The 25,404-nt window shown below is 41.8% G+C and overlaps 1 protein-coding gene across 1 annotated transcript in view; it reads right to left on the bottom strand.

Annotated features, from left to right (window-relative positions):
- cds1 (CDP-diacylglycerol synthase (phosphatidate cytidylyltransferase) 1) overlaps window positions 1-24,727 on the bottom strand; it is a 44,550-nt gene extending 19,823 nt beyond the window's left edge. Inside the window, exons 1-2 of the mRNA XM_080434109.1 lie at window positions 24,390-24,727; window positions 4,318-4,478 (exon numbers count right to left, since the gene is read on the bottom strand). Of these exons, the coding sequence (XP_080290235.1) occupies window positions 4,318-4,478; window positions 24,390-24,431 (203 nt within the window). The 5' untranslated portion in view covers window positions 24,432-24,727. The remainder of the gene's footprint in view (window positions 1-4,317; window positions 4,479-24,389) is intronic.
- Window positions 24,728-25,404: the final 677 nt, after the last annotated feature.

Below are 25,404 nucleotides of genomic sequence, written 5' to 3'. Positions count from 1 at the left end.
CCTTGTGTTGCTATATACAGCACAATGTACTGTATATAACAACACAAGTTTTACAGTATAGCTAAAATCCAAAATGACTTTTCCTGGTCTTAAATGGGTTAAGACGACGTTTGGAAGTGGAATATTATGATCGGACACATTTCTGATGCGTTCTTTTAGTGTGATGTAATGTTGTACAGATGTACTAGTTCCATTGTATTAACACACTCTACCATACAGATTGGTTGAAATAACATTTTTATTCATTCAAGTAAGTCCTGGATTAGAGTCAGTAAATTAGCTCACAGTCGTGAGAATTAAATTACCTCTATGGATTTTGCTGTGTAATAAAACTTTTTTTTTTTTTGTGCCGTTGTCACAGCAACAGATGCCCAAAGCTACTGTAATTCCATGTACCCAGTGTTTTGAAATTGTGATTCTGTAACCAAAACATTGCATCGGCTGCAGCCTGGCGCTAAACAGGGAAAGAATAATAGCTACAAATCCACAGTAAAACCCCCAGCGCTAATTAAACTCAGAGAGTGTTACACATGGAACATTTTGTACCCTCTCCGAGGTTAAATCAACGCACGATGATTTCGCAGTGTGGGGCCTAGCGAAAACAATAATCTTCCAGGCTGGTATGTGTGAATGGAGGGGAAAAAACAGCTGTGTCATTACAAAAAAGCTTGCTGTCACTGAGCACTGCATTCTCATTCACTTTCTCTCTCCCTCTCTCGCTTTCGCTCTCTGTCTCTCTCCCCTCCCTCTCTCTCTGTCTCCCTCTCTCTCCCCTCTCTCTGTCTGTCTGTCTGTCTGTCTCTCTCCCTCTCTGCGGTGTGTTGCATCCATCCACCCGCCCTAAAGGGGAGCAGAGAGAGAGAGAGATAGAGAGAGAGAGAGAGAGGCATGGTGCTGCAGCACAGCAGATCCAATAGCAGCCAGCGGCCGTGGGGATTAACACTGTCCTCCGCAAGAGCCGTTAAGCCCTTCTGACCTGGCCGTCGTTCAAGCCCAGTCCAGCCATCCGATTCTCATTTGTGTAACAAATAGGCCGATCGGCACACCTCCGCCCCTACGCGTTCACACGCTGCTTCGCGGCGCCTGCTTTGCGTATTATTAGTGTTCTGTGCTGCAGTGTGTGTGTGTGTGTGTGTGTGTGTGTGTGTGTGTGCGTGCGTGCCCACGCAATACCGGATGGCCGACTGTACACGTACTGTGTAGGTACCGTGAACTGACATGAACTGAACTTGAGGAGAACTTCACCCTTCTTCGACCTCATCTTCATATAATTGGTCCTCTCGCTAATGCTCATTATGAGATGGCACTATTTCAGTCCTACTCGTTCCGTGTCTCATTAGGTGAGCCGTCGGACAGTTCAGAAACCTGCCTCCCGATGACATTGTCGATGGGGAATAGGCTCTATGCACAGCAGCCATATTGTGAAGACATTCACAGGTGTTACCCAATGATACTAATGAAGGCTCTGTTCAATTCTGGTCAAACAGAGTCAGGGTGCTGATATTGTGCATGTTGGCTCACTGGAAACACTCTGCTACATCAGTGGGACTAAAATTTGTGTCCAGGGACCCTCATGGTACGGGTGTGTAACTCTGAGAGTGTACAAATGTAACCAAATGGATCCATTTGGTTACATTTGTACACTCTCAGAGTTATGGGGGTGGTGGAAATTGAAAAATCTGGGAACCACTGTGCTACACTAAGGGCGCGTTCGGAAATTACGCACCGGAGCACACTCGCCTATTAGTTTGTATGGGCCAGTGCGCTCAGTGCTGTATTTTCGAACGCACCCTATATGGAACAGAGCCTTCATTAGTATCATTGGTAACACCTGTTAAGGAAGTAAACATATGGCTGCTGTGCATAGAGTCAATTCCAATCTAAAAGAAACGTCAGCCTCTCTCTTCCCGGAAAGTTAGCATGCTGAAATAAAAGCCAATGTTCTTGCGTCAATAAAGAATACAACATTTTGTGTAGTTTGAATCTTCTTTGAAATGACCAAACCTGCCTACCGACTATATTAATTTATTATCTATATATATATATAGCCCTCCTCTGAGACGCAGAGTGAGTAGACAGCAATTGTGCCATCTTATGATGAGCATCAGTGAGGACCAATTATACGAAGATAAGGTTGAAAATGGGTGAAGTGCTCCTTTAACATTATGGACTTGTTATGTACAGAGGCTGCAAAGAGCGCGTTTCTGAAGTGTCCACAGCCCTCCTATGAGACACAGACTGACTAGATTTTTTTTTTTACCATATCATCACGAGCATTAGCAAGGGCCAATTATATGAAGATAAGGTTGAAAATGGGTGAAGTCGTCCTTTAACATTCTTATATTATACCATTATATACTATCTAACATTGTTATACTATATTAAATAATATCTTACACTATTCTATTTATTATTATTGCTACTACTTGTTATTATGCTTGTAGTTCACAAACTTTTTTTGTATGCTCTCTGTCTCTCTCTCGGTCTCTGTCTCCTTCTCTCTCTCTCTCTCTCTCTCTTTCACCCCCGAACACGGTCGAGGCAGATGGCCGGTAGCCTGGTAAACCCTCCCTCCGGAAATCTCAATTCCATTTCATTTCAGGAGTGAGTCTGGCATGATCCGCCTTTCTGCAATATTGGCTGTGTATGCCAAACGGCCGGGCCTATCAGCGTCGTCGCTCATTGTTCTGTGATTGACAGCTTACGTTGGCCAATCAGGTGGCGAGTTCGAGTGAGCCCAAAACACGAACGGCAGCCATCTTTTTCTTGTGCGGCCAATTCTCCGCTATTTTTTTACTTCAAAAAGCTCTCTAACTTCTATTTTGAGGCACGGAATTTACTTATAAGATATCGTTTGGATAGAATTTAGTTGTTTAACTTCATATATGTGGTCAATTAATCATGACAAAGCCTATTTAAAAAATAATAATTAGAGAACCGGTAGGGGCGGGCAGTGACACCATTGTACCCGAAAAAGGCAACCCATTTTGGGTATGGCTGTCTCAAAAGTCCCGTCGCGTCACATTAAGACTGGTGAACTGCTGATTGGCTGAAGGGGAAAAATTATCATTGGCTGAAGGGGTTGTCAGTCAACGGTATTACTCCCGCCCAACTCCAGCACAGCCAATATTGCAGACAGGCGGATCAGGCCAGACTCACTCCTGAAATGAAATGGAATTGATATTTCCGGAGGGAGGGTTTACCAGGCTAGAACAATGTCTGGTCTCTGCTCTATATGTGATGTGTTTTCAGACAACTTGTTGTGATCTGCTATTTTTGAAAAATCTTGAACATTTGTGCAAATATTTGAATATATTTGTTTTTTAAAGGGATTTTTTTTCACTCAAATCATTGCTTCTGGGGGTCCCTATTACAAAATATTTTGAGATGGGGGTCAGCGGCCGAATAAATATAGGCCTAATTTTGGGGGTCCTTGCATGAAAAAGTTTGAGCACCACTGATATATAGAAACAATAGTTTTTCAGAAAACGGTTAGGATTTAGAAGATATTTGTAGAATCGGTCTCAGGTCTAAATGGGATAATACAATTGAATTGAATTGAAGGCATCTACATTGTAGCAGCCTCAGTAATACAGTAGTGTCTACAATGTCTGAGGAGCCCAACAAAGACTACTCTCTTGCAGTGGTGGAAAGTAACTAAGTACATTTACTTAAGTACAAATTTGAGGTATTTGTACTTTACTTGAGTATTTCCAATTTCCAATACTTTTACTTCTACTCCACTACATCTCAGAGGCAAATATTGTACTTTTACTCCACTACAATTATTTGAAAACTTTAGTTACTAGTTACTTTTCAGATATAAATTATGATATTATGAAACATACAATAACCACTTTAGCCCTATTTTATACATAGGCTATTTGAAAATAGCAGATCTACAAGCTCACAACGCGTCGCGATGCGACGCGTTGTGAGCTTGTAGATCGGCTATTTTCAAATATTTAGTACTTTTACTTTTGGTACTTTAGGTACATTTTGATGCCAATACTTTTGTACTTTTACTCAAGTACATTTTTAATTCTGGACTTTTACTTGTAACAGAGTATTTTTAAATTGCAGTATTGGTACTTTTACTTAAGTAAAGAATTTGAGTGCTTTTTCCACCACTGCTCTCTTGTGGAAAAGAACAGCCTCAAACAGTTTGAAAGAACAACATCCTCCTCCTCCTCCTCCTCCTCCTCCTCCTCCTCCTCTACGATCGATTAGAATGAAGACGTACTACGGGTCAGGAACAAACTGGGACACAGATCCGTGGGACAAACAATGGGTCGGTTGACGGTTGTCGTGGGTTACCTGGGGGGCAGGCCCTCCAGGGCCTTGTTGAGGCATTGTGGAGTGTTGTCGGTGTCTGCTGTGGAGGCGGGGACTTCCGGGGTGTCGGCTTTACTGTCCCCCCCCTCGCCTTCACCCTCTGGCTCGCCCGGGAGACCCAGTCTGTCTTCTGCCTCCGCCTCCTGTACGCACGCACGCACACGCACACGCACACACACACACACACACACACACACACACACACGCACACACACACACAAAAATGTTAACAGGAATTCTGTTATGACCCTCACAGTGGTGGAAAGTAACTAAGTACATTTACTTAAGTACTGTACTTAAGTACAATTCTGAGGTATTTGTACTTTACTTGAGTATTTCCAATTTCCAATACTTTTACTTCTACTCCACTACATCTCAGAGGCAAATATTGTACTTTTACTCCACTACATTTACTTGAAAACTTTAGTTACTAGTTACTTTTCAGATATAAATTATGATATAATGAAACATACATTAACCACTTTAAACCTATTTTAAACCTAGGCTATTTGAAAATAGCAGATCTACAAGCTCACAACGCGTCGCATCGCGACGCGTTGTGAGCTTGTAGATCGGCTATTTTCAAATATTTTGTACTTTTACTTTTGGTACTTTAAGTACATTTTGATGCCAATACTTTTGTACTTTTACTAAAGTAAATTTTAAATTCTTGACTTTTACTTGTAACAGAGTATTTTTATATTGCAGTATTGGTACTTTTACTTAAATAAAGAATTTGAGTACTTTTTCCACCACTCCCTCATAACCGGAGAGAGAACCCATTTCATTCATCAGTGTGTTCCAGTCTCTGCTAGGGCTGTCACGATTACACATTTAAGTTGGCGCTTAATTGTCACTCAAATAATTGCGATTAATGACTTAATAGTTTTTTCATTGAACATTGGAACATATGAATAAAAACGTAATTTCTATTTTGCATAGGGCAGATAACTAAGATAAGACAAACTAACTTAGAAATACAAAGAAATTATTGACACATTTAATAATTTTATACATGTGAAAATAGCAGAAACAGCAGATCTAGCAGCTATTTCTGCTATTTTTATATTTGAAAATGTGTGAACATTTTTCAACATTATGACGATTATGCAAAAATAATTGCGATTAACTCAAATAATTGCGATTAGACGATGTAATAATTGTGACAGGCCTGGCCTAGTCTCTCTCTATCCCCCATTTGTTTAACCACTTAAATCCCAGGATCCATATTCTGAGGGAAAACGTTCACAGATGGCAGAACACATACAACATGTCGCTCTGCAACGCTTTGTAAGCTTGCAAAGATATTTAATGCAGGGAAAAACCCGAGAAGGCACTAGCATAGAGCCCTGAGGGACTCCGCAACACCATATAGGTTTTAAGTGTTTCATCACTTCACAATTTCACTTGTTTATCCTGGACTGTATGTGTTCTCTCTCCTGACTGGATGAAATCGGTATCCCGACCTGAAAATCTATTTTCTGTTTACTAAAGAGCCGGAGATCCCTGACACTGAACAAACACTCTTAATTACTGATCCCAATATAAACACAATTCAACACTTACTTCAACGATAAACAATCACCACCTTTGAGGAATCTGTGGTTTGGGGATAAGTCATAAAACCACTATAACAAGTAATATTCTATGAATAACAAAAGCAAAAACCCACAAAAAAAGGGATGAAGTAGCAGTAGCTTTTATTAAGCCTTCCAGCGCTCACAGCCAGAGGGACGGCTGCGATCACAGCAGCATCACTTATAGAGACAACCCACAGTCTCTTAAAAGAAAGAATACTGTGGAACACTTCCAGGCCAGTCTCAAATCTCTCTCCGTCAGCAGACATGACGAGACAATGAGCTAAATAAGGTGATCTAGCTTTGAAAGCCTCTTATCAAGTTGCATGGCAGGCTCTCTAAAAAGCTAACAAGTAGTGGGGGGTCCCTTCTCTCTCTCTCTCTCTCTCTCTCTCTCTCTCGTAAGGGGTCCTTGGTCTTGAAAAACGTTAAAGACCCCCCCGCTTTACACCACACCTCTTCACAAAAAAATAGCCGATCTACTAGCTCACAACGTGTTGCAACGCAACACGTTGTGTGCTTGTAGATCGGCTATTTTTAGCCAGAATAGGGATGCTAGGGTTCAAGTGGTTAACTTCAATGAATCTTTAATCTGGATTGAACTGCTCTGAACAGAGAGGCGGCTTGTTGCTCGCTGCCTGATATCTGTGCACCGGCTCCTCTTTCACCCATTCTGATATTCACTTCCTGTCCGGTGAGCTGAGCCAAATCATAATTAATGCATTGGCGTCAATTGTAAAACAAACTCAAGATTTAAAATCACTTTACTTGTTCCTAGGGCTCCAAATATCGATTATTGATTCTTAGTGATTCTTAGTATTATTAGTCTATCAATTACTTTTTAGATTCATAAACAAAATAGAGAAGCAATTATTTTGTATATATATTATATATGGACATGGACATTTCATAATCGACTAAATTGATTAGTCTGATTGAACTACTCAAGCCCTTTGTCGTACATCAGTGAGAGCTAAATTATTGCCATATCTACCGGCTAAAAACGTGTCACATCGCACAAGCTTCTCCAAAGATTGACAAGACGACCCAATGCGAGCTGAGGTGAACGTGTATCAGGCACACAACACTGTGTGACTGACGCTGGATACACTGCAAGGCCCGCCCCTAGACAGGTGCGTGACAGTGTGCGTGACAGTGTGCGTGACAGTGTGCGTGTTTAGGGAGTCCCAGTGCTGGTGAGTGTGGACTCCTACTCAGACTTTAATGAGGGAAATACTGACCCCAGCTGACTGATCCAGTGGAAATATACAGGTCTACCGGCTGACACTGGAACTTCTTGACTGTAGGAACATGGGACTGACCATGGTCCCCGATTTTGGGGAAAAGAAGGCTCCGGTACAGTGCAGTTCGGCAGTGTGCGGGGCGTATTCCTTCTTTTTATTATTGATGTACATTTGTAATAATGAAAGTTAATTTCCATGCAAGGGATTCAAAGAGTTTACATCAGTCAGGGTTCTGAACAATCCTAAGACTAGTAATTTACAGTTAAGGCAGTTCAGTCTATAAACGTTACGCCATATTGCTGCAGCATAGCTGGTGCTTGATGAACACGAGAGTGTATAACGGCAAAAAAAACACATAAAAGAGAACGTGAAGGCCATTGTTTTGTGTTAACAGAAACTGCTACTTTTACCGGAGAGAATACTGCATCAATTATACAGGTTTCATTGTGTTAAAGCACAGGGAAGGGAATCAATCACCATCTGCTAGTCGATCTCGCAGACAGTTTTGTGAAAAGGGCTGGAGATATTATCAACTCCGGATAGAGAACTGCCATCCTCTCCTGCAAAGTGTCCTTTGTCTGCTTTGTTTCCTCGAGGTAAAACATTGCCCCGCCGCCGGCATATTTCTGCTGACGTATAGGTCGTAGTCTGGTATAGCACATTGTGACAGCCAGACAGGTAGACTCGATTCAACTCGAACAGTGTGACACGCTATTTCACGTCACCATCAACTTTTTCACGTCGCAGTGACACATAATGATCGCATAAGGCGGCCAAAATCGTGCAGTGTTCAAGCATCCTATGAAAAGCTGGAACATATATTATGAATTTTGTTTTAGCACAAGCTCCGATTATTTGCAGCTTTCAAGAAAGGGAAGAAGAATAATAGAACAAAATAAAACAAGAAAAACAGGTCAGATACAGTATGTCAACTATTCCTGATATGAGCACCATATTCCAGTTCCACAATATCGATCGAGGTATTTGGTCAAAAGTATCATCAAACACGATGAGAGGTTCCACTCAGAAAGAAGTTGGCTGAGTTGCTCTTATGAGAGGTTTCTCTGAGAGTAGGGGTGCAATACTTATCAATAATCAATTATAAAAGATAATCAATACTACATTTAATAAAATGATCAATTAATTTCAATCCCTATTTTGTGCAAGTCATTATAGCCGAACGGTTAAAAAAGAAATTCAAAAACTACAGTATTAGCTATTTTCACTATTTTTGCAAAGTGGACAAAGTGTAAAACAGGACTCAAGTGGCGATTCTCGATTATTCGATTAAATCAAAAAGTAATTGATCAAATAATCACTACGAAAATAATCGATAGTTGCGGGCGGCCCTAATTTTGTCCATATGGCCCAGGACTAACCCTGGGCCCAGGGCCGAGAAAACCAAGAAAACAGGAAAGAGGTTTCACTCAAGAGACATGTGCTGAGGTTGCGTTGCCTTTCTCAGTGAAAACATAATAAGAGCCTCCACTCAGAAGAGAGACCTGTTGTGTTTGTGTTGCTCTCTCATGTTACCCAGCAGGAGGTCTGCTGAACAGGGTATGCTAGAGCTAGACGTTCCCCGTACCAAATAAAAAACAACAGGTGCCAGAGCTTTTCAGGCTGCATTTCCGAAACTTTGGAATGCCCTTCCACAGGTTTTGAGAGCTGCAGCCTCAATAGACATTTTTTAAGAATAACCTTAACGCTACCGTCTAAGCAAGCGCTTGCGGAAGGTCCTTGATTTTATCCTCCATGTACGTTTGTGCTTTGTCTGCCGTCTTGGCTTTGAGATTAATTGTATCAGTCAAGCTGTTGTTTCTATTTCACTTTCTCCCTATTGGCTAAAGGCCAGCCAAGGTTGCCAAAAACCAAGCACCCAGAACCACGGTGGAACAGCAAAGCTGCCGCCGCCTGGTGGTAGCTGTTTTTGCGTCAGACACAGATGCACTTGTTTTCTCCATACTGGTAGCCAAGCTGTAAATGACATTTCGTGTCAGTCTTGTTTTTCAATGCCTCGTGTTTGATGTTTTGTTTTTAATCTCACTGTATGTAAAGCACTTTATGAGATATCTTTGTCAGAAGTGCTATATAAATAACATTTACTTACTTACTTACTTGCTCAGGGCCTGATGAGAGGTGTCATGTGTGTGCGCGTGTGTGTGTGTGTGTGTGTGTGTGTGTGTGTGTGTGTGTGTGTGTGTGTGTGTGTGTGTGTGTGTGTGTGTGTGTGCGTGTGTGTTGCTCTCTCAGGACCTGAGCCAGAGATGTGTCCTTCCTGGAGGCTTAAGAGCTGGCCTACTCTGCTTATTAACGTCCCCAGGCATTGTGCACAGCCAGGGGGCCAGGTGACCAGCGGCTCAGCAAAATGGGACTAATCTAATCCCTGCCTGTGTTTGTCTACGACGCGGGCTGTGTGTACACTAGCGTGCGCACGTATGTGTACGTTTGATTCTCCCTGCACGATGGAAAATAAAAAGTCTACCATGTAGGCTCTGTGTGTGTGTGTGTGTGTGTGTGTGGGGGGGGGGGGGGGTGTGTGTGTGTGCACACGTGCACAGGGTATCTTTAACCGGGGCCCTATTTTTAGATCATTCTGACCACAAAGCGTGGGCGTAAACTGTAAAGATTATTCTAATTGGTTAATTTGTTTGCCTCCGGACGTTTTGCGTCCGTCTGGAGAGGCAAGTTTGTAGTTGAAATTATGCTCTTTTTTTTTGGGTTTGTTTTGCCAAATACAGGCTTATATCTGTCTGGGTAAAAAAAAGAAAGAAAAAAAACGGCATAAAGTAGTTTGAATTACCGGCTTGCCCCTCCAGAAATGAAACGCCCGGAGGCGACTGAATCTACCAATTATATATTATTTACACCCACCTTTTGTTTGTGTTCCAAATGATCTAAAAATAGGGCCAGGTTTTAAAAAAAAGAAAAGGAAAATAAATCCCCTTAAAATATGCATCCTCAAGCGTTTGTATGTTTTAGGAGCATCATGAACAATGATCAGAGCACACGTCCTGAGGACTAGTGCTAGTTTTCTATTGTACCAGGAAGCTTACGGGACACACAGCTACCTTTCTCTGGTTTCACAGGACAAAATCACTCTGTAAAAAACACATGGTAAGAGTAATAAACCTGCAGGTATTCTAGCTCTTTGCCACAGCAGTTCTGAGGCCGACATGAGTCCATTTTATCATTCATGTTTCTACTGCAGTGAGTGGAGCTGGAATCAGGACACACACAGTGACATCAGAAAACATACAATGGATAGTTAAACACTTCAAATAATGTAAACAGTTTACGTATTTCTCTATACGCTGTCGGGCTGAAACCTCTTATCTCCCTATTCAATTTTTTTTTTTTTTCTCGTAAATTAACCCATTAACTGCCAGAGGTATTTTCATATTTTTTTAGCCAGTGCCAGAGATCTTTCATTGAAAAAAAAGAGTACTCAGGAGCCGAGATACAGAATTTTTAAGTTTTAAGTTAACAAGGAAGTGGATAGGAGTCTAGATCTTCGAAAAATCATATCTCCTTGGTCTTTGGGTGAAATTGGAAAATTTTTGTTCACGTAGATCTACGCGACTGGCACGTGGCGGCTTTAAATAGGTTCGCGTAGATCTACGTGATTGGCAGTGAATCAGTTAATGCCCTATGTGATCATACTACAGCGTCACACAAAAGCATCAAAAGTAGCAGATCGGCAAGCTCGAAACGCGGCGCGAAGCGACGCATTTCGAGCTTGTAGAGCTGCTACTTTTGCTGTTTTTCAATTTGAATCCTGAAAAGTACATTTTGGACGTATGAAGTTTACGTATGAGGTAAATAAAGACGTTTGCAGATACAATAAATCCATATTACGTAGGGTTAGCGCACGTTTTCCCCCAAATATTTTCGATATTTTTGAAAAGGTTTGCCTATAATAACATGCCCAAAATAAGGATGCCAGGTTGCAATCTGTTAACCATTGAAAAGTGTATCTCATAACTGTATTAGATCTATTGGAACAGGTTTTTCTTTCTTTCTTTGTTTCTTTCTCTTTTCATGAGAACGGTTTGGGGGCGTATAAGGGTTCCGACCGACAGAGACAGTATGTTTTGCCTGCATTATTGATGACAGTACGGTATACACATATACCAAGTCTGTCAGGAGAGCACAATGCAGAAATGGGATACAGGCACATCGCTGGATGTTTTCAGCAGGAGTGACACTTTGACAGTTACTGTCATTCAGTTACTGACTTGGAGAAGCAGCGTTCGGGGTTTTTTTTACGCACCACCAACACACACTGTATCTGGAACAAACTCCCCCAAAAAACGTCATCACGCTCATGTCACTATGACTCATCACGCTCATGTCACTATGACTCATCACGCTCATGTCACTATGACTCATCACGCTCATGTCACTATGACTCATCACGCTCATGTCACTATGACTCATCACGCTCATGTCACTATGACTCAGCCATAGCCATAATAAGACATTCCCAATGCAGCTACGCCCAAATATGGAGTGTGTTGTGTGTTGTCTAACCCAGCGTGATCTAATATGAGAGTAACGACGCTAGCGTCGACTCCCATCGTAAGAATGGAATGCGGAAATTCTCGTTATATATCTCAATGAGGAAGTTCCAATGTTTGGAACTAACAGCCCATAGCGGCCCGCTTTGCGGCGGGATCAAAGCGTGCCGTAACGCTCTCTCTCTATTGGTCTGGTCTAACCTCTGTGTCGTCACGGCATCAGGCGCAAACAATCAGGGATCTCTATAATTGGGCATGCCCATATATGGTCATATACTGATGACATCAGGGTTCGTCGGTGTGACGCCGGTGTGAGGGCAGCGTAGCGGCCCGAACCTCTAGTAATATTCAAATGCCCTTTGGTAATAATGTATTTATTTTTGTGTGACTTCATTTGTATGTGATGTGTAAAGCACTTTGAATTGCCTTGTGTTCAAATGTGATATACAAATAACCTGGTCTTGAATGAACATTGGCCCCTCATGGCACATCGAAAGAATAGGAAAAAAAAACTCTGAAAAGGTTACAGATTGAGTATTTTTGCCAACTCATAATTTGTGTGTATGTTGCAACTAATTGTTCCCCGAGTGACAAAGCTCTTACGCCCTCTCTCTTGCACACTTGCACACACGCACACACACACACACACACACACACACACACACACACACACACACACACACACACACACACACACACACACACACACACACACACACACACACACACACACACACACACACACACACACACACACAGTGTCACACACAGTGTCACACACACAGTCTGAATCTTCTGGCTCCAACCTCTAGGCAGTAAAGCCAAGATCGTGTTGAGATTGTTGGGACACTTTGTTACCATAATACTTCCACTTGTAGCAGACAGCAACCACTGGAACACAGAGAGTGGGCGAGCACAGTGCTATCGATACATGATGATGACGGTCCCGGTATGCAGCCGGGCCCGTCCGACCACACAGGACACACCCAGAGGAGGAATTCAGGACAGTTTTGACACACTGACACAGACAACAAACAGGCTGAAGCCCTCTGTATCAGACAGTCAAACCAAAGCTTGGCTTGACACCGTTTCCCAAACATAGGGTCGCAGAACCAGTTTTTGGGTCGCAGGTCCTGTTTTTATGGGTCGCCACTAAATATCTTTTTTTTATTTTTTTTGGGGGGCAAATAAAGTAAGAAAAGGTACCCCCCAAAAAAAGCCAAACATTTCAAAAATAGCTGATCTACAAGTTCACAGCAAAAATGGCAGATCTACCAGATCTGTAGCAAAAAATTGCAGATCTACAAGCTGACAAGCTTGTAGAATATGTAGAATATTGGAAATGACAACCAAATTTAAAAAAGGCCTTCCTGGCGCCAGAGGCTCTGAATCAGCATCGAGATGTGACCTTCAAAGTCAAAACCACTGGCCACAGGGCAGAGGACCAATCAAACGAATGAACAGACAGACATGGCATGTTTGTTTTGCACTCGTATGATACACCATTATTATTATTATTATTACTGCAATTACTATTGCAAGACACTTGAGCCACTTGAGTATTGCAACAACATACTGTTCTCAACTCGTAGTGGGAAGGGAGGGTTCTGAACCACTTGCACGCGAGCATCCCAATTCTGGGGCTAACAATCGTGGGAAAATAGCAGATTTATAAGCATGCATGTACGATATGCCATTTATGCAATTTGAAGACAGCTCTTCTTTTTCATTTCCTGGAAAGTAACGGTTTTGGACCCTATTTAAATGCACGTCCGTGACACAGAGCCCTTAAGGACACGTGGATGTCCAAAGGCACGGCCGCGCTTTGTGTGGCAGTCAGAGCGCCATAGTGGCCTGCTGTCACGTCGGCTCGGCCTCCGGTCTCACACAGTCAGTCTGTCAGCCTGCACAGTGGACACACACAACCCAGCCAAGGTCACAACTCTGCAGGAGGACCACAACGATCTCCAACATGGGACCGAGAATGAATGGGACCAGGGACAAGAGTGCGCGCACGCACGCACGCACACGCACGCGGTGGAAAAAGTACTCAATTTTTTTACTTAAGTAAAAGTATCAATACAGCATTATGAAAATACTCTGTTACAAGTAAAAGTCTGGAATTCAAAATGCACTTGAGTAAAAGTACGAAAGTATTGGCGTCAAAATGTACTTAAAGTACCGAAGGTAATTAAGTGCTCATTGTGCAGAATGTCCCGTTTCACAAGTCTTCAAATGTATATAATCTTTTGAAAATAGCAGATCTACAAGCTCACAATGCGTCGCATCGCAACGCATTGTGAGTTAATGTAGGTTTTGTAATAATCAAAATCTACAAAGTAACTACCGGTAGTCATTAAAGTTTTCAAATAATTGTAGTGGAGTAAAAAAAAAGTACAATATTTGCCTCTGAGATGTAGTAGAAGTACTGAAAACTGGAAATACTCCAGTAAAGTAAAAATACCTCAACATTGTACTTAAGTACATTACTTGAGTAAATGTGCTTAGTTACTTTGCACACACACACACACACACACACACACACACACACACACACACACACACACACACTTACTTATGTGCTGACTAATTAATGGGAACAAATATTGACCTTGGAGCTTAGAGAGAAAGAGAGAGAGAGAGAGAGTGTGTGTGTGTCTATGTAGGGTCACAGCAGGCGTTCTTATGGCGAAGCCAGCGAGCGACAAGACACACATGTGAGCCATCCTTCACTCCAGCGATGATGAATGCAGCCCAATATGAACGCCGTCACGTTTCCTGACATCTCCCGAGTGTTTGAGTTAATCACATTAGAACAGTTTAAAACTGCACGCCGTGCGTATCCCAAGTGTTTACTTGTGTGTCAAAGAGAATGCCGATTGGCTGAACACAGCGTGTTGACACAAAAACACAACAATTTGAGCAGATCATCTCTTGGTTTAACATTTATTTTAATTTAATTTAAGTCCAGAGCGTAACTGCAGATATATGCGGGGAACGAAGGAAGGTCGTGGGCATGTCTGTCAAGACAAAATGAACTTAACCCATCAAGACCTGGAACGCATCTGTGTAATTTTTTGATTTGAGCTAAAAAAGCATTATTTTACACTTTGGCTATTCAAAAATAGCAGATATACAAGCTCATAGCGCGGCACCGAGTGCCGCGCTACGAGCTTGTAGATCTGCTATTTTTGAAAAATCGCGAAAATTTGTGCAAATTAACACATTGAATGCCAAAAACGGTCCGGACCGTTTTTGAGGGTCCAAACGAGAAGTGCCGAAAACGGTCCGGACCGTTTTTGACCCAATTCTATTTTTATACATGTGGGCCACGTGGGGCGCTAAAACGAAACTTTGACATCACCCAAGGAGTTTCTGAGAAGAAGAGGCTGGATGTGGCTCCATGTCAAAAATCCTTCCGGTCGGCGTTTTCAATGTTATCTCCTTGACTAAAAGCTTAATATCTCCATTTCTTTTTAACGTGGTGGAAACGAGCCGTTTTCGATCGGCGATCACGCTGCAATGGAGGATCGCGTTGGAAATATTATTGTTCCAGGCATTAGTCGGGACCCTCCGCCGTCTCGCACGCACGCTTTGTTTACATGCACTTCCGCGTCGGGGCTTCTACAGCACGAAACGTATAACGCAAGTGGATGGAAGAATAGCAGGCACTCAACGTATAATATTTTAATAAACCTCTGGCACCCAATGTGTTGTTAATATATTTATGTTATTTTACAGCGAACATTTTTAACTCAAATCTTTGCTTCTGGGGGGTCCCTGGAACAAAATATTTTGAGATGGGGGTCCGCGGCCAAATACATATACATTTTGTGGGTCCTTGACATGAAAAAGTTTGAGCACCACTGACATAGAAACAGGTTTTTCAGAAATACTGTTAGGATTTAGAAGACATTTGTAGAATTAGCTTCCAGGTTTTAATGGGTTAAAACGAAGAAGTTTGCTTGCTTTGTGGAGTTCCAACAAGGGTCTAGACATTACCATAAAATTACCCCATATACCACTCAGGAGGTTTTCTGAAGCCAAACCGTCAACAAGGCAAAATCCCCCCTCCATTACGCTCCTAAACCAGGGGTCTATGTCAATGGAAAGGATGCATATTTGCACTTTACAGTGTAATTGTTTGGCTTCAAAACTGCTGCAAAAGCTGTATGTAAATGTATGCACTATGCATGCTGTTTTCAAGGGGTTTTGCTGGGAAATTGTGTGTGTGGAAAAATACACCTTATATGATATATTCCTTTAACCCATTAAGACCTGAGGCCGATTCTACAAATGTTGTCTAAATCCAGAACAATTTTCTGAAATACTTATGTTGCTATATATATGTGGTGCTCAAACCTTTTCATGTCAAGGACCCCCAAAATGATATGTATTTGACCGCGGACCCCAATCTCAAAATATGTTGTTCCAGGGACCCCCAGAAGCAAAGATTTGAGTTAAAAGTTTTTAAAAAATACAGATTTCAAAGATTTTCACAAAATGTTCAAGATTATTTTTTAAATAGCAGATCTACAAGCTCATAGCGCGGCACAAAGTGACGCGCTATGAGCTTGTAGATCTGCTATTGGTTATTGGATCTGCTAGTGGTTAAAATAGGCAAACATTTGCCGAAAATAGCCGATCTACAAGCTTGTAGATCGGCTATTTTCGGCGAATAGATTTGGTGTAGAGGGGGGGGGGGGGGCAAGTATAGATGCCTGGGGGGGGATGAAGTATACCGTAGGGCAGGGGTTCTCAAAGTGGGGTCCGGGAACCCTCAGGGTTCATCGAAGGAGGGTCCCTTACAGGTCTGTAACTTTGAGAGTGTACTACGAATGGAACCAAATGGACCCTTGTTTGTGGGATCCTTGAAATTAAAGAGGTTATGGGATCCTTATGGGATCCTTGGTTTGAGAACCACTGATACACAGGGTGTAAGTGGTTAAAGGATAGAGTTAGGTGTGAACAGGCTGTGAGTGGGCCTTGCCGGTGGGGGTGTGGGTACTGTGTAGACTGCTGAGAGGCTTGTTGCTGAGTCTACGCTTTGGGAAGCGTGTGTGTGTGTGTGTGTGTGTGTGTGTGTGTGTGTGTGTGTGTGTGTGTGTGTGTGTGTGTGTGTGTGTGTGTAGCCTGAAAAAATCCCAAAACAAGTCAGGGAGATAGGGCTGACTCAGCCCACTGGAAACAGTGGAAACTAGCTGGTAGCTAGGGCTGGTAGGAGCCTATACCGATATATATTCGAATTATCTTTGACGACATCAGTGTCTGTAATTATGCAGCCCATGTTCTATTTTGGACATATCATGGGCAAAAGTTGGCTATTAAAAAATAGCAGATCTACAAGCTCATAGCGCGGCACGAAGTGACGCGCTATGAGCTTGTAGATCTGCTATTTTTTAATAGACAACCAATGTGCTATATATATCTAAAATCTAAAATGACACAGATGCTAATAACCCTACATATGTTATAATTTGTACCCCTTCTCACACAAGAGTTGGGATCTAAAACAACTAAGGCTGCGACTCGCCATTATCATCATTATAGTTTTTAGCAATTATTCTATCAGTTGCTTTTTCAATTAATTGAATAATCAAGAAGTGTGTTCTGTTGTTTTTCCCACCAGGAAATGCCGCATAAACAACTAATATCAGATGATCAAGTCAGAGAACTTGTTATTCTAGAATCTAGGTGTAACAGGAAATTGGTTGAGTTGTGGTTAGGGTTGCAAATACGTCCCTTGAAATAAGGAACTGTTCCTTATTTGGAACCTGAAAGACGTGTCCCTTATTGAACTGATAAGGACCTACAGTATATGATCCTAGATTACTGAGGCACTACACTGTCTCTATGCATTTGATGTATGCATTTACCTTGCTTATTGTAAATCGCTCTGGATTAACTCAACTCGAGTGCCCACAGTGCCAATGACGTCTTTTGACGTATTAATTTGTATTTATTTTTTCACACAGAACCAGGAGATAATGCGATCCAAAGATTTACTGCTCCATTCACTTCCTGGTTAAAGTATTTGGGAAATATTCTGTATCTCGGTATGTGTATGTATTTTTGGCGAAACATGCTATTTTCAACTGGGTATAACAAGCGAAGGGGAGGTCGCGATGATTTTTTTTTTGTCTTCACGGAAGCACGGTGAAACCCTCCGTGATAAGCAACCATCAGGGGATCGTTCATCATCATCATGTATGTATCAACCATACAGTACAAAAGATTAAAAAAAAGAGAGAAGTATGACTAAGTTACAGAAGTGGTCAATTTCATCACCAACTTCATGGGTGGACTGGAAACAAAAGTCAGCGAGGGAATATTAATTGCAGCGGCCCTCATATGTTATTCTAAAAATAATAATAATAATAAGTAGCATGATAGGGCAAGACCCCTATGGTATTTTGTACTGCACATGGCTTATGAAACTATGAAATATTTTGACACTACTTGTTTTTTTCACGTTATGGGAGGAAACTGATTACAAAAAGATACGAGAGAGAACCTTATTAATGTTGAAATGTGTGGACCAGTAGATATCTCACACTAAATATACATGCTGGTATATTTAGTGTATTTATTTAGCTAAATAACACTAAAAGTGGTTCTCTCACCATAGGGGAATGTATGTATGTATGTATGTATGTATATATATGTGTATGTGTATGTGTATGTGTATGTGTATGTGTGTGTGTGTGTGTGTGTGTGTGTGTGTGTGTGTGTGTGTCTCCACTATGCAGAAACAAGAAGATACATAGAAGGAAGCATGGCTGCCACTGGTACAGTATCAATAGTGCAGCAAATGTGTTGCAAATATTTAGATGTATTGAAAAACAAATACATATTTGTGACAACACTAAAACTATGCAGACTAGAAGCAAATGTATGAAAAATGTCCACTGAAAAAAATAATACATACAGTACATCTTTTTATTATTATTATTGAATGGTAAATGGACTGCATTTAAAGTGTTTTTTCTTTTTGGTCTTTCTGGACATTCAAATGTGCTTTATAATGTACACACACCAAATGTGGTGCTTTTAGTTTTATCTGCTGCATAACAATTTTACTTTTTTTTTAAATATACTGGGAAGGGGGAAAAAAAAGAAGCTCACAAGTGGGCTTGTATATCTGCTCATTTGGCTAATGTTCCCCCTAGAATATGGATGCTGGAGTTCAAGTGGTTAATATAGTATGCAACAACTGTACAATACATCTGGGTCCCTTATTTTTCTTGGGAATAAGGGACGCCTGGTCGCGTGTCCCTCATTTTGAGTTTCAGGTCGTCGGCAGCCCAAGCTGTGGCGTAATCCTAATCCCTCTTGCCAGTGTTGCCAGTCTTGAAAAGTGCCTAACTGGATGTACAGGATGTACAGGAAGTACAGGAAGTACAGGGCGACAGGACATTCCGGTAGGCTGGACAACATGTAGCCAACATGTAGTAACACATCCAAGCAGTCATGTCTCCTCCAGTCAGATTGCCTAAGAAGTGACGTCACTCGGGCAATTGTCTCAGACTTTTCAACCACTCGCTCTGGAGCAGTGGTTCTCAAAGTGCGGTCTTTGAGGGGACCCCCAGCGGTCTTTGAGGGGGTTCCCAGTAAACGAGGAACAGTGTGTAAACACTTGAGGCCCTGTTTTATTTCAGAAAATATGAAAATGTGAAAATAGCCGATCTACAAGCTCACAACGCATCGCATTGTGAGCTTGTGCTACTGAGACAAAGTGTCTCTTTTGCAGAAGAGCCCCCGCAGAGCGTGACGAGGAAGCCCATCCTGAGATTTTAAAATCGGCAGAGCCCCTTTACGAATATTACTTCCAGAGCTCACCATTTAAAAGTCACCAAGTGCATTTAAAAAGAGAAAATAGTAGTAAATGATGGCCTAAGGATGGCGCTAGAGGAGAGGCCGCAGGGCTCCAAAATCAGTATGCTGCATCATCTGCCTGTTAGCCTCCTAGATTATGAGATATCTTGTGTGGAAAGTTGACGTTTTGGCCTGAGGGTAGCACTAGAGTAAAGGTCAGTGCAGGGGATTACTCATGAAATTGTTAAGAGTTTATCCTCTGGGCCCAAGAGTTCAAATTAAAACCTTTAATCCCGATCCGAGTGGATCAGATTTGGATTTTGGGTGTTATAAGATATTATTTGATTAATCAAATTTATATTTCTTATTGACATAATGTTTGCTGATTTAATTCTACGCAAAATCCGACCCTAATCCACTCGGTGAGGGATTAAAGTTAAACTCTTGGGCCCTGTGGAGCGTGAAGGTGTACAGAGAATTCCATGGCAATGGAGCAAGTTGAGATATCTTGTTTGGCGACAATGTTACAGACAGACTGTCATGTTATGACCAGCCTTAGAGCCAGGTTGCTAGTGGTGCTAAAAGCAGCGGTGACTGGGGAACACCAGGTTATCTATGAATAGGGTTGTGAGTGACTTCAAGGATAAAATGTGGGTCCTGAGCAAAAAGAAAAGAAAGAAAAATAGTTGAATGATAAATGGTGCATTTATATAGTGCCTTTATCCAAAGTGCTATACAATACGCGTTACATTACCGCGCGCACACAGACGACACAGCAGAGAGCTGTCTGTGTCTATCAGCCTCCATGGCTGTGTGTGTGGCCTAATGGCTTGAATGTTTATTCCCTCAGAAATCACTCGCTGAAGGCTGCCGTATCTAGGGTATATCTATGCTGTTAGCTGTAGCTCGGAGACAGACAAGGAGGGACATTAATGAGCCGTCAAGTGTGGCACTGTGTGAGAATGGCACGCACACACACACACACACACAGAGCTAAGCAACTGTAGCCATGAAAGGACTTAGTTTGTGTTAGTGTGCAGTGTAGACTCTCTCTCTCTCTGTCTCTCGTTATTCAGTTAAATTGAAAGGGCATCATGGGAGACATACATTGCCAAAGCAAGTGTCAATATATACAACAAACAGAAGATAGATGTATAGTATGTACAGTCAAGGGTATAGCCCTATTAGAATAAAGGAAATGTATAAACAGACAGAGCAGTGTAATGTTCAAGAAATGTAAATCTCTCTCACACACACACACACACACACACACACACACACACACACACACACACACACACACACACACACACACACACACACACACACACACACACACACACACACACACACACACACACACACACACACACACACACACAATAAGCGGTCAGAGTGTAGGACAGGTAATACATCACTAGGACTGACACACCACACATACCTACACATGTGGGAGGGGCTGGCTGTGGCCGGCAGCGTTTCTGGGTCACTCGGAATGAAGCAAGTCCTTGGCTCAGTTTCAAACCGCTTTACGCAGAGAGGGGAAGTGCTCTGCGTTCCCTATTACAGTATGTGATATTAAACAAGAGCACGGCTGGGACCGCATGAAGTACAGTAGCCTATTATTGAACCTGGTGGGGGGGGTCAGGGTTCAATCCCTGGCCGAGTCATACCAAAGACTATAAATACGGTGCCCCATGCCTCCCCTCAGCATCAAGGGTTGTGTTGGGGTTAAGTCCCTGCGTCATTTAGGAGGCACTGTGGCTTAGTTGGCTAAAGCGCCTGCCTAGTAAACAGGAGATCCTGCGTTCGAATCCTAGCAGTGCCTTTGGGGCAGCCGCAGCTGAATGGGTAGGAGGCGCCGCCTGGGAAACCGAAGGACGGAAGGTCCCCGGACTCCCCCGGTTCTTTGTGCTGAAGTGTCCCTGAGCATGACACTTAACCCCCAACTGTTCCTGTAACCAGAAATCTCGTCACCAAACACACTCGCACCCATTTTTTTCCGGCCTCAGCGGTTCTTGTATTCTTTTTTTCTACATTTTTATCCTGCGATTTTGTAACCCTTATCTTTCAGCCGGTGCCAATTTTCTTTTCAAAGTTCTTGTATTCTTGTATTTGTTTTACTGAGGTTTAGGTTAGGAATACGTTTAGGGTTAGGCATAGTTTTACTGAGGTTACGTTTATGAATAATAGGTTAACTTTAGGCATAGTTTTACTAAGGTTACGTTTAAGAATACCTGGTGGCGTGTTTTGGGGCGAGCGTTCTTGTATTCACTGTTCCCCCCCTAAAAAGCAGCCATATTGGAAAGAAATTGGGCCTCTTCCATACTTCCCACACAGGTGTTACCAATGATACTAATGAAGGCTCTGTTCCATTCTGGTCAAACAGAGTCAGGGTGCTGATATTGTGCATGTTGACTCACTGGAAACACTCTGCTACACCAGTGGGTCTCAAAGTGTGGTCCAGGGACCCTCATGGTTCCTTGAGGGGGTTCCAAATGGCCCCTTGCGGTTGTGTAACTCTGAGAGTGTACAAATGGAACCAAATGGACCTGTAAGGGTCCATTTGGTTCAACCATATGGGGGTCCACTGTGCTACACTAAATGGAACAGAGCCTTAATTAGTATCATTGGTAAAAACCTGCGAAGGAAGTAAGGAAGAGGCCCAATTTCTTTCCAATATGACTGCTGTGCATAGAGCCTAATCGCTCATCATAACCTACTGAGCATCCATCTGCATGGGTGAAACTGAATTTCCCCCGTGGGACTCCCCTCCCGCCCAACCCTACTACCCATAATGCACCAGGGATGACTGTGGGCTAGTTAGGAACACTGGCAGGGTGGGGTCGTCTCATCTAATTAACCTCTGAATCAAACCCCTAGGAGGAAGAACACTCAGAGACCTCCGGGGAACAACACACTGTTGTGCTGAGTTGTTTTTAGAACTAGCTGCTAGCTGATGATGCACCATGGCTCTTTCAGCAGGAGATATGATGAAAGAAGACATGTTGTTGTTTCCTATAAAGGGGGTTCGAGTGGGTACCCAGCAAAATGAGGAGCATTTTAAACATTCAAAAGGAGTAGTTCAGGCCCAAAATATCTTATTTTCTATCAATTACATACACACCCCATGAAGCCTTGAATTCATGGAGACTTTTTAGTTTTTGTCGCATTCCTAAGCCAATAAATTGATGACCAGGGGAGTCTCCGGTAGGAGACTATTTTAGGACCAGCGGAGACTCCCCCGTCATCAAATTATTGGCTTAGGAATGCAACAAAAACCAAAAAATCTCCATGAATTCAAATACATTTTACACACCACAATTTGGGTATGTGCTGTGCCGTGTGCACAACCTTATGTCAGTCACTGCTGCTATATTTATCATTTATAATTACTACAACATTAAATAACACTCCAAAGAGTTTTTACTGAATCAATGTATCTAAAAGCATATTTATAGCTGCCATATAACATTATTATAGAACCCAAATGAACTTGAACCATCATGATCATCATGACATAACAAGGACGACTTCACCGATTTTCAACCTATCTTCATATAATTGGTCCTCACTAATACTCATGATAAAATGGTACCATTTTATCATGAGTATTAGTGAGGACCAATTATATGAAGATAGGTTGACAATCGGTGAAGTCGTCCTTTAATGTGTGATGAGCTATTTAGCCAAGCCTGGGCTCATTTCAAACGATGCTATTTTCAAATGATTTTGATACATTTCAAAACTTGATATGGGACATTCTGCTTAAATGAGTACTTTCTACTTTTGGTACTTCACATACATTTTGATACCAATACTTTTGTACTTGTACTCAAGTACATTCTGAATACCAGACTTGTACTTGTAACAGAGTATTTCTGCATTGCAGTATTGATACTTTTACTTGAGTAAAAAAATGGGAGTACACTTTTCCCACCACTGCTTATGGGTTGAACGTACACAAAGTGACAATGACACAAATGACGTCCCTTCTATGGATGACAACAGGACACAACGGCCACAGTGTGCACGTGGAAACCTGAGTGCGTTGAGATGAAATAATAAATAACCGGTGTGTCTTGTTATCAATAATAATATGACCAGCTCCTTGGAACGTTGACGGCTCAGACGTTACACCACAACTGGTGACTCATTGAATATTGCGACTCCTGTTTATTTTCATTGAGATATTCTGCTGTGTTGTTGTGTGTGTGTGGCTGTAAAATGTGTGTTTACGTTTGGTAATATTTGTAAACACTGGAGTAAAGCACACACGCACGCACACACGCGCGCGCACACAAACACATGCACATTTTCCTCACCATTAATCTAATGTAACCAGCAGTGGTGGAAAAAGTACTCTCATTTTTCTCAAGTAAAAGTATCAATACTGCAATGTACAAATAACAAATACTCTGTACAAGTCCAGAATTCCAAATTTACTTGAGTAAAAGTACAAAAGTATTGGTATCAAAATGTACTTAAAAGTACTAAAAGTAGAATGTACTCATTATGCAGAATGTCCCATTTACACAAGTTTTCAAATGTATAAAATGCATCTGAGATGTAATTCTTAGAAGTAAAAGTACAGAAAATTGGAAATACTCCAGTATAGTAAAAAAAAAAAAACTCAAAACTGTACTCAAGTACAATAAATATACTTATTACTTTCCACCTCTGCTGATATGTCATGGCTAAAGCGCTGCTGGGGGGTTACAGATTTCGACGGGTCACCAGTGTCGGCGTAACGCGTAACTAGCTCATTAGCTAATGGAGCCCAGCAGTTAGCGTTAGCCTCCATTGCTGTGTGTGTGTGTGTGTGTGTGTGACTTATAGTGGACGTTCTTCCATCGATCACCATAAAAGTCCCCTTTTTCAGTGACATCTGGGTTGCTTACCTTGTCATTGATCCCTCCGACTCGATGTCGCAGCTCCGTCATGTTCGATCTGTTTATCGATCAACGTCTATTTCACATATAAAAAAAAGAGACTGGAATCCACAAGAGATCTAGTAAGAGATCTAGTTTTCTTCCAGATTAAAAATGTCCTTGGTTTTTAATCCGTCTTCCAACGATCGGTGTCAGTGTGTATTAGATCCCTCTCAACGGCTGTCTCTCTGTCGGTCTGGTGTTATTACTGATCTACAGTAGATCATTATTAAAACCTCCTTCACACAACACGTTTCTGTTGTGCATCTGTTTCTCTGCCTGTACCTACTGCTGCTGCAGCCTGCTGATCCACCAGCCTGTGTGTGTGTGTGTGCGTGCGTGCGTGTGTGTGCGTGTAGGCAGGGGTGGAAAGTAACGAAGTACATGTACTCAAGTACTCAGTGGTGGAAAAAGTACTCAAATTCTTTACTTAAGTAAAAGTACCAATACTGCAATATAAAAATACTCTGTTACAAGTAAAAGTGCAGAATTAAAAATGTACATGAGTAAAAGTACAGAAGTATTGGCATCAAAATGTACTTAAAGAACCAAAAGTAAAAGTACTCAAATGTTTGAAAATAGCAGATCTACAAGCTCACAACGCGTCGCATCGCGACGCGTTGTGAGCTTGTAGATCGGCTATTTTCAAATAGCCTCGGTATAAAATAGGGCTAAAGTGGTTAATGTGTGTTCTATAACATCATAATTTATATCTGCAAAGTAACTAGTAACTAAAGTTTTCAAATAAATGTAGTGGAGTAAAAGTACAATATTTGCCTCTGAGATGTAGTGGAGTAGAAGTAAAAGTATTGGAAATTGGATATACTCAAAGTAAAGTACAAATATCTCAAAATTGTACTTAAGTACAGTACTTAAGTAAATGTACTTAGTTACTTTACACCACTGCAAGTACTGTACTTGAGTAAAATTTTGAGGTATTCTTTTTTTTACTTTACTGGAACATTTCCAATCGTCTATACTTTTA

Source organism: Gymnoscopelus braueri (genome assembly GCF_963280865.1).
Source record: "Gymnoscopelus braueri genome assembly, chromosome: 7".
Lineage (NCBI taxonomy): Eukaryota > Metazoa > Chordata > Actinopteri > Myctophiformes > Myctophidae > Gymnoscopelus > Gymnoscopelus braueri.
This window is presented reverse-complemented; position numbering and strand designations above follow the sequence as displayed.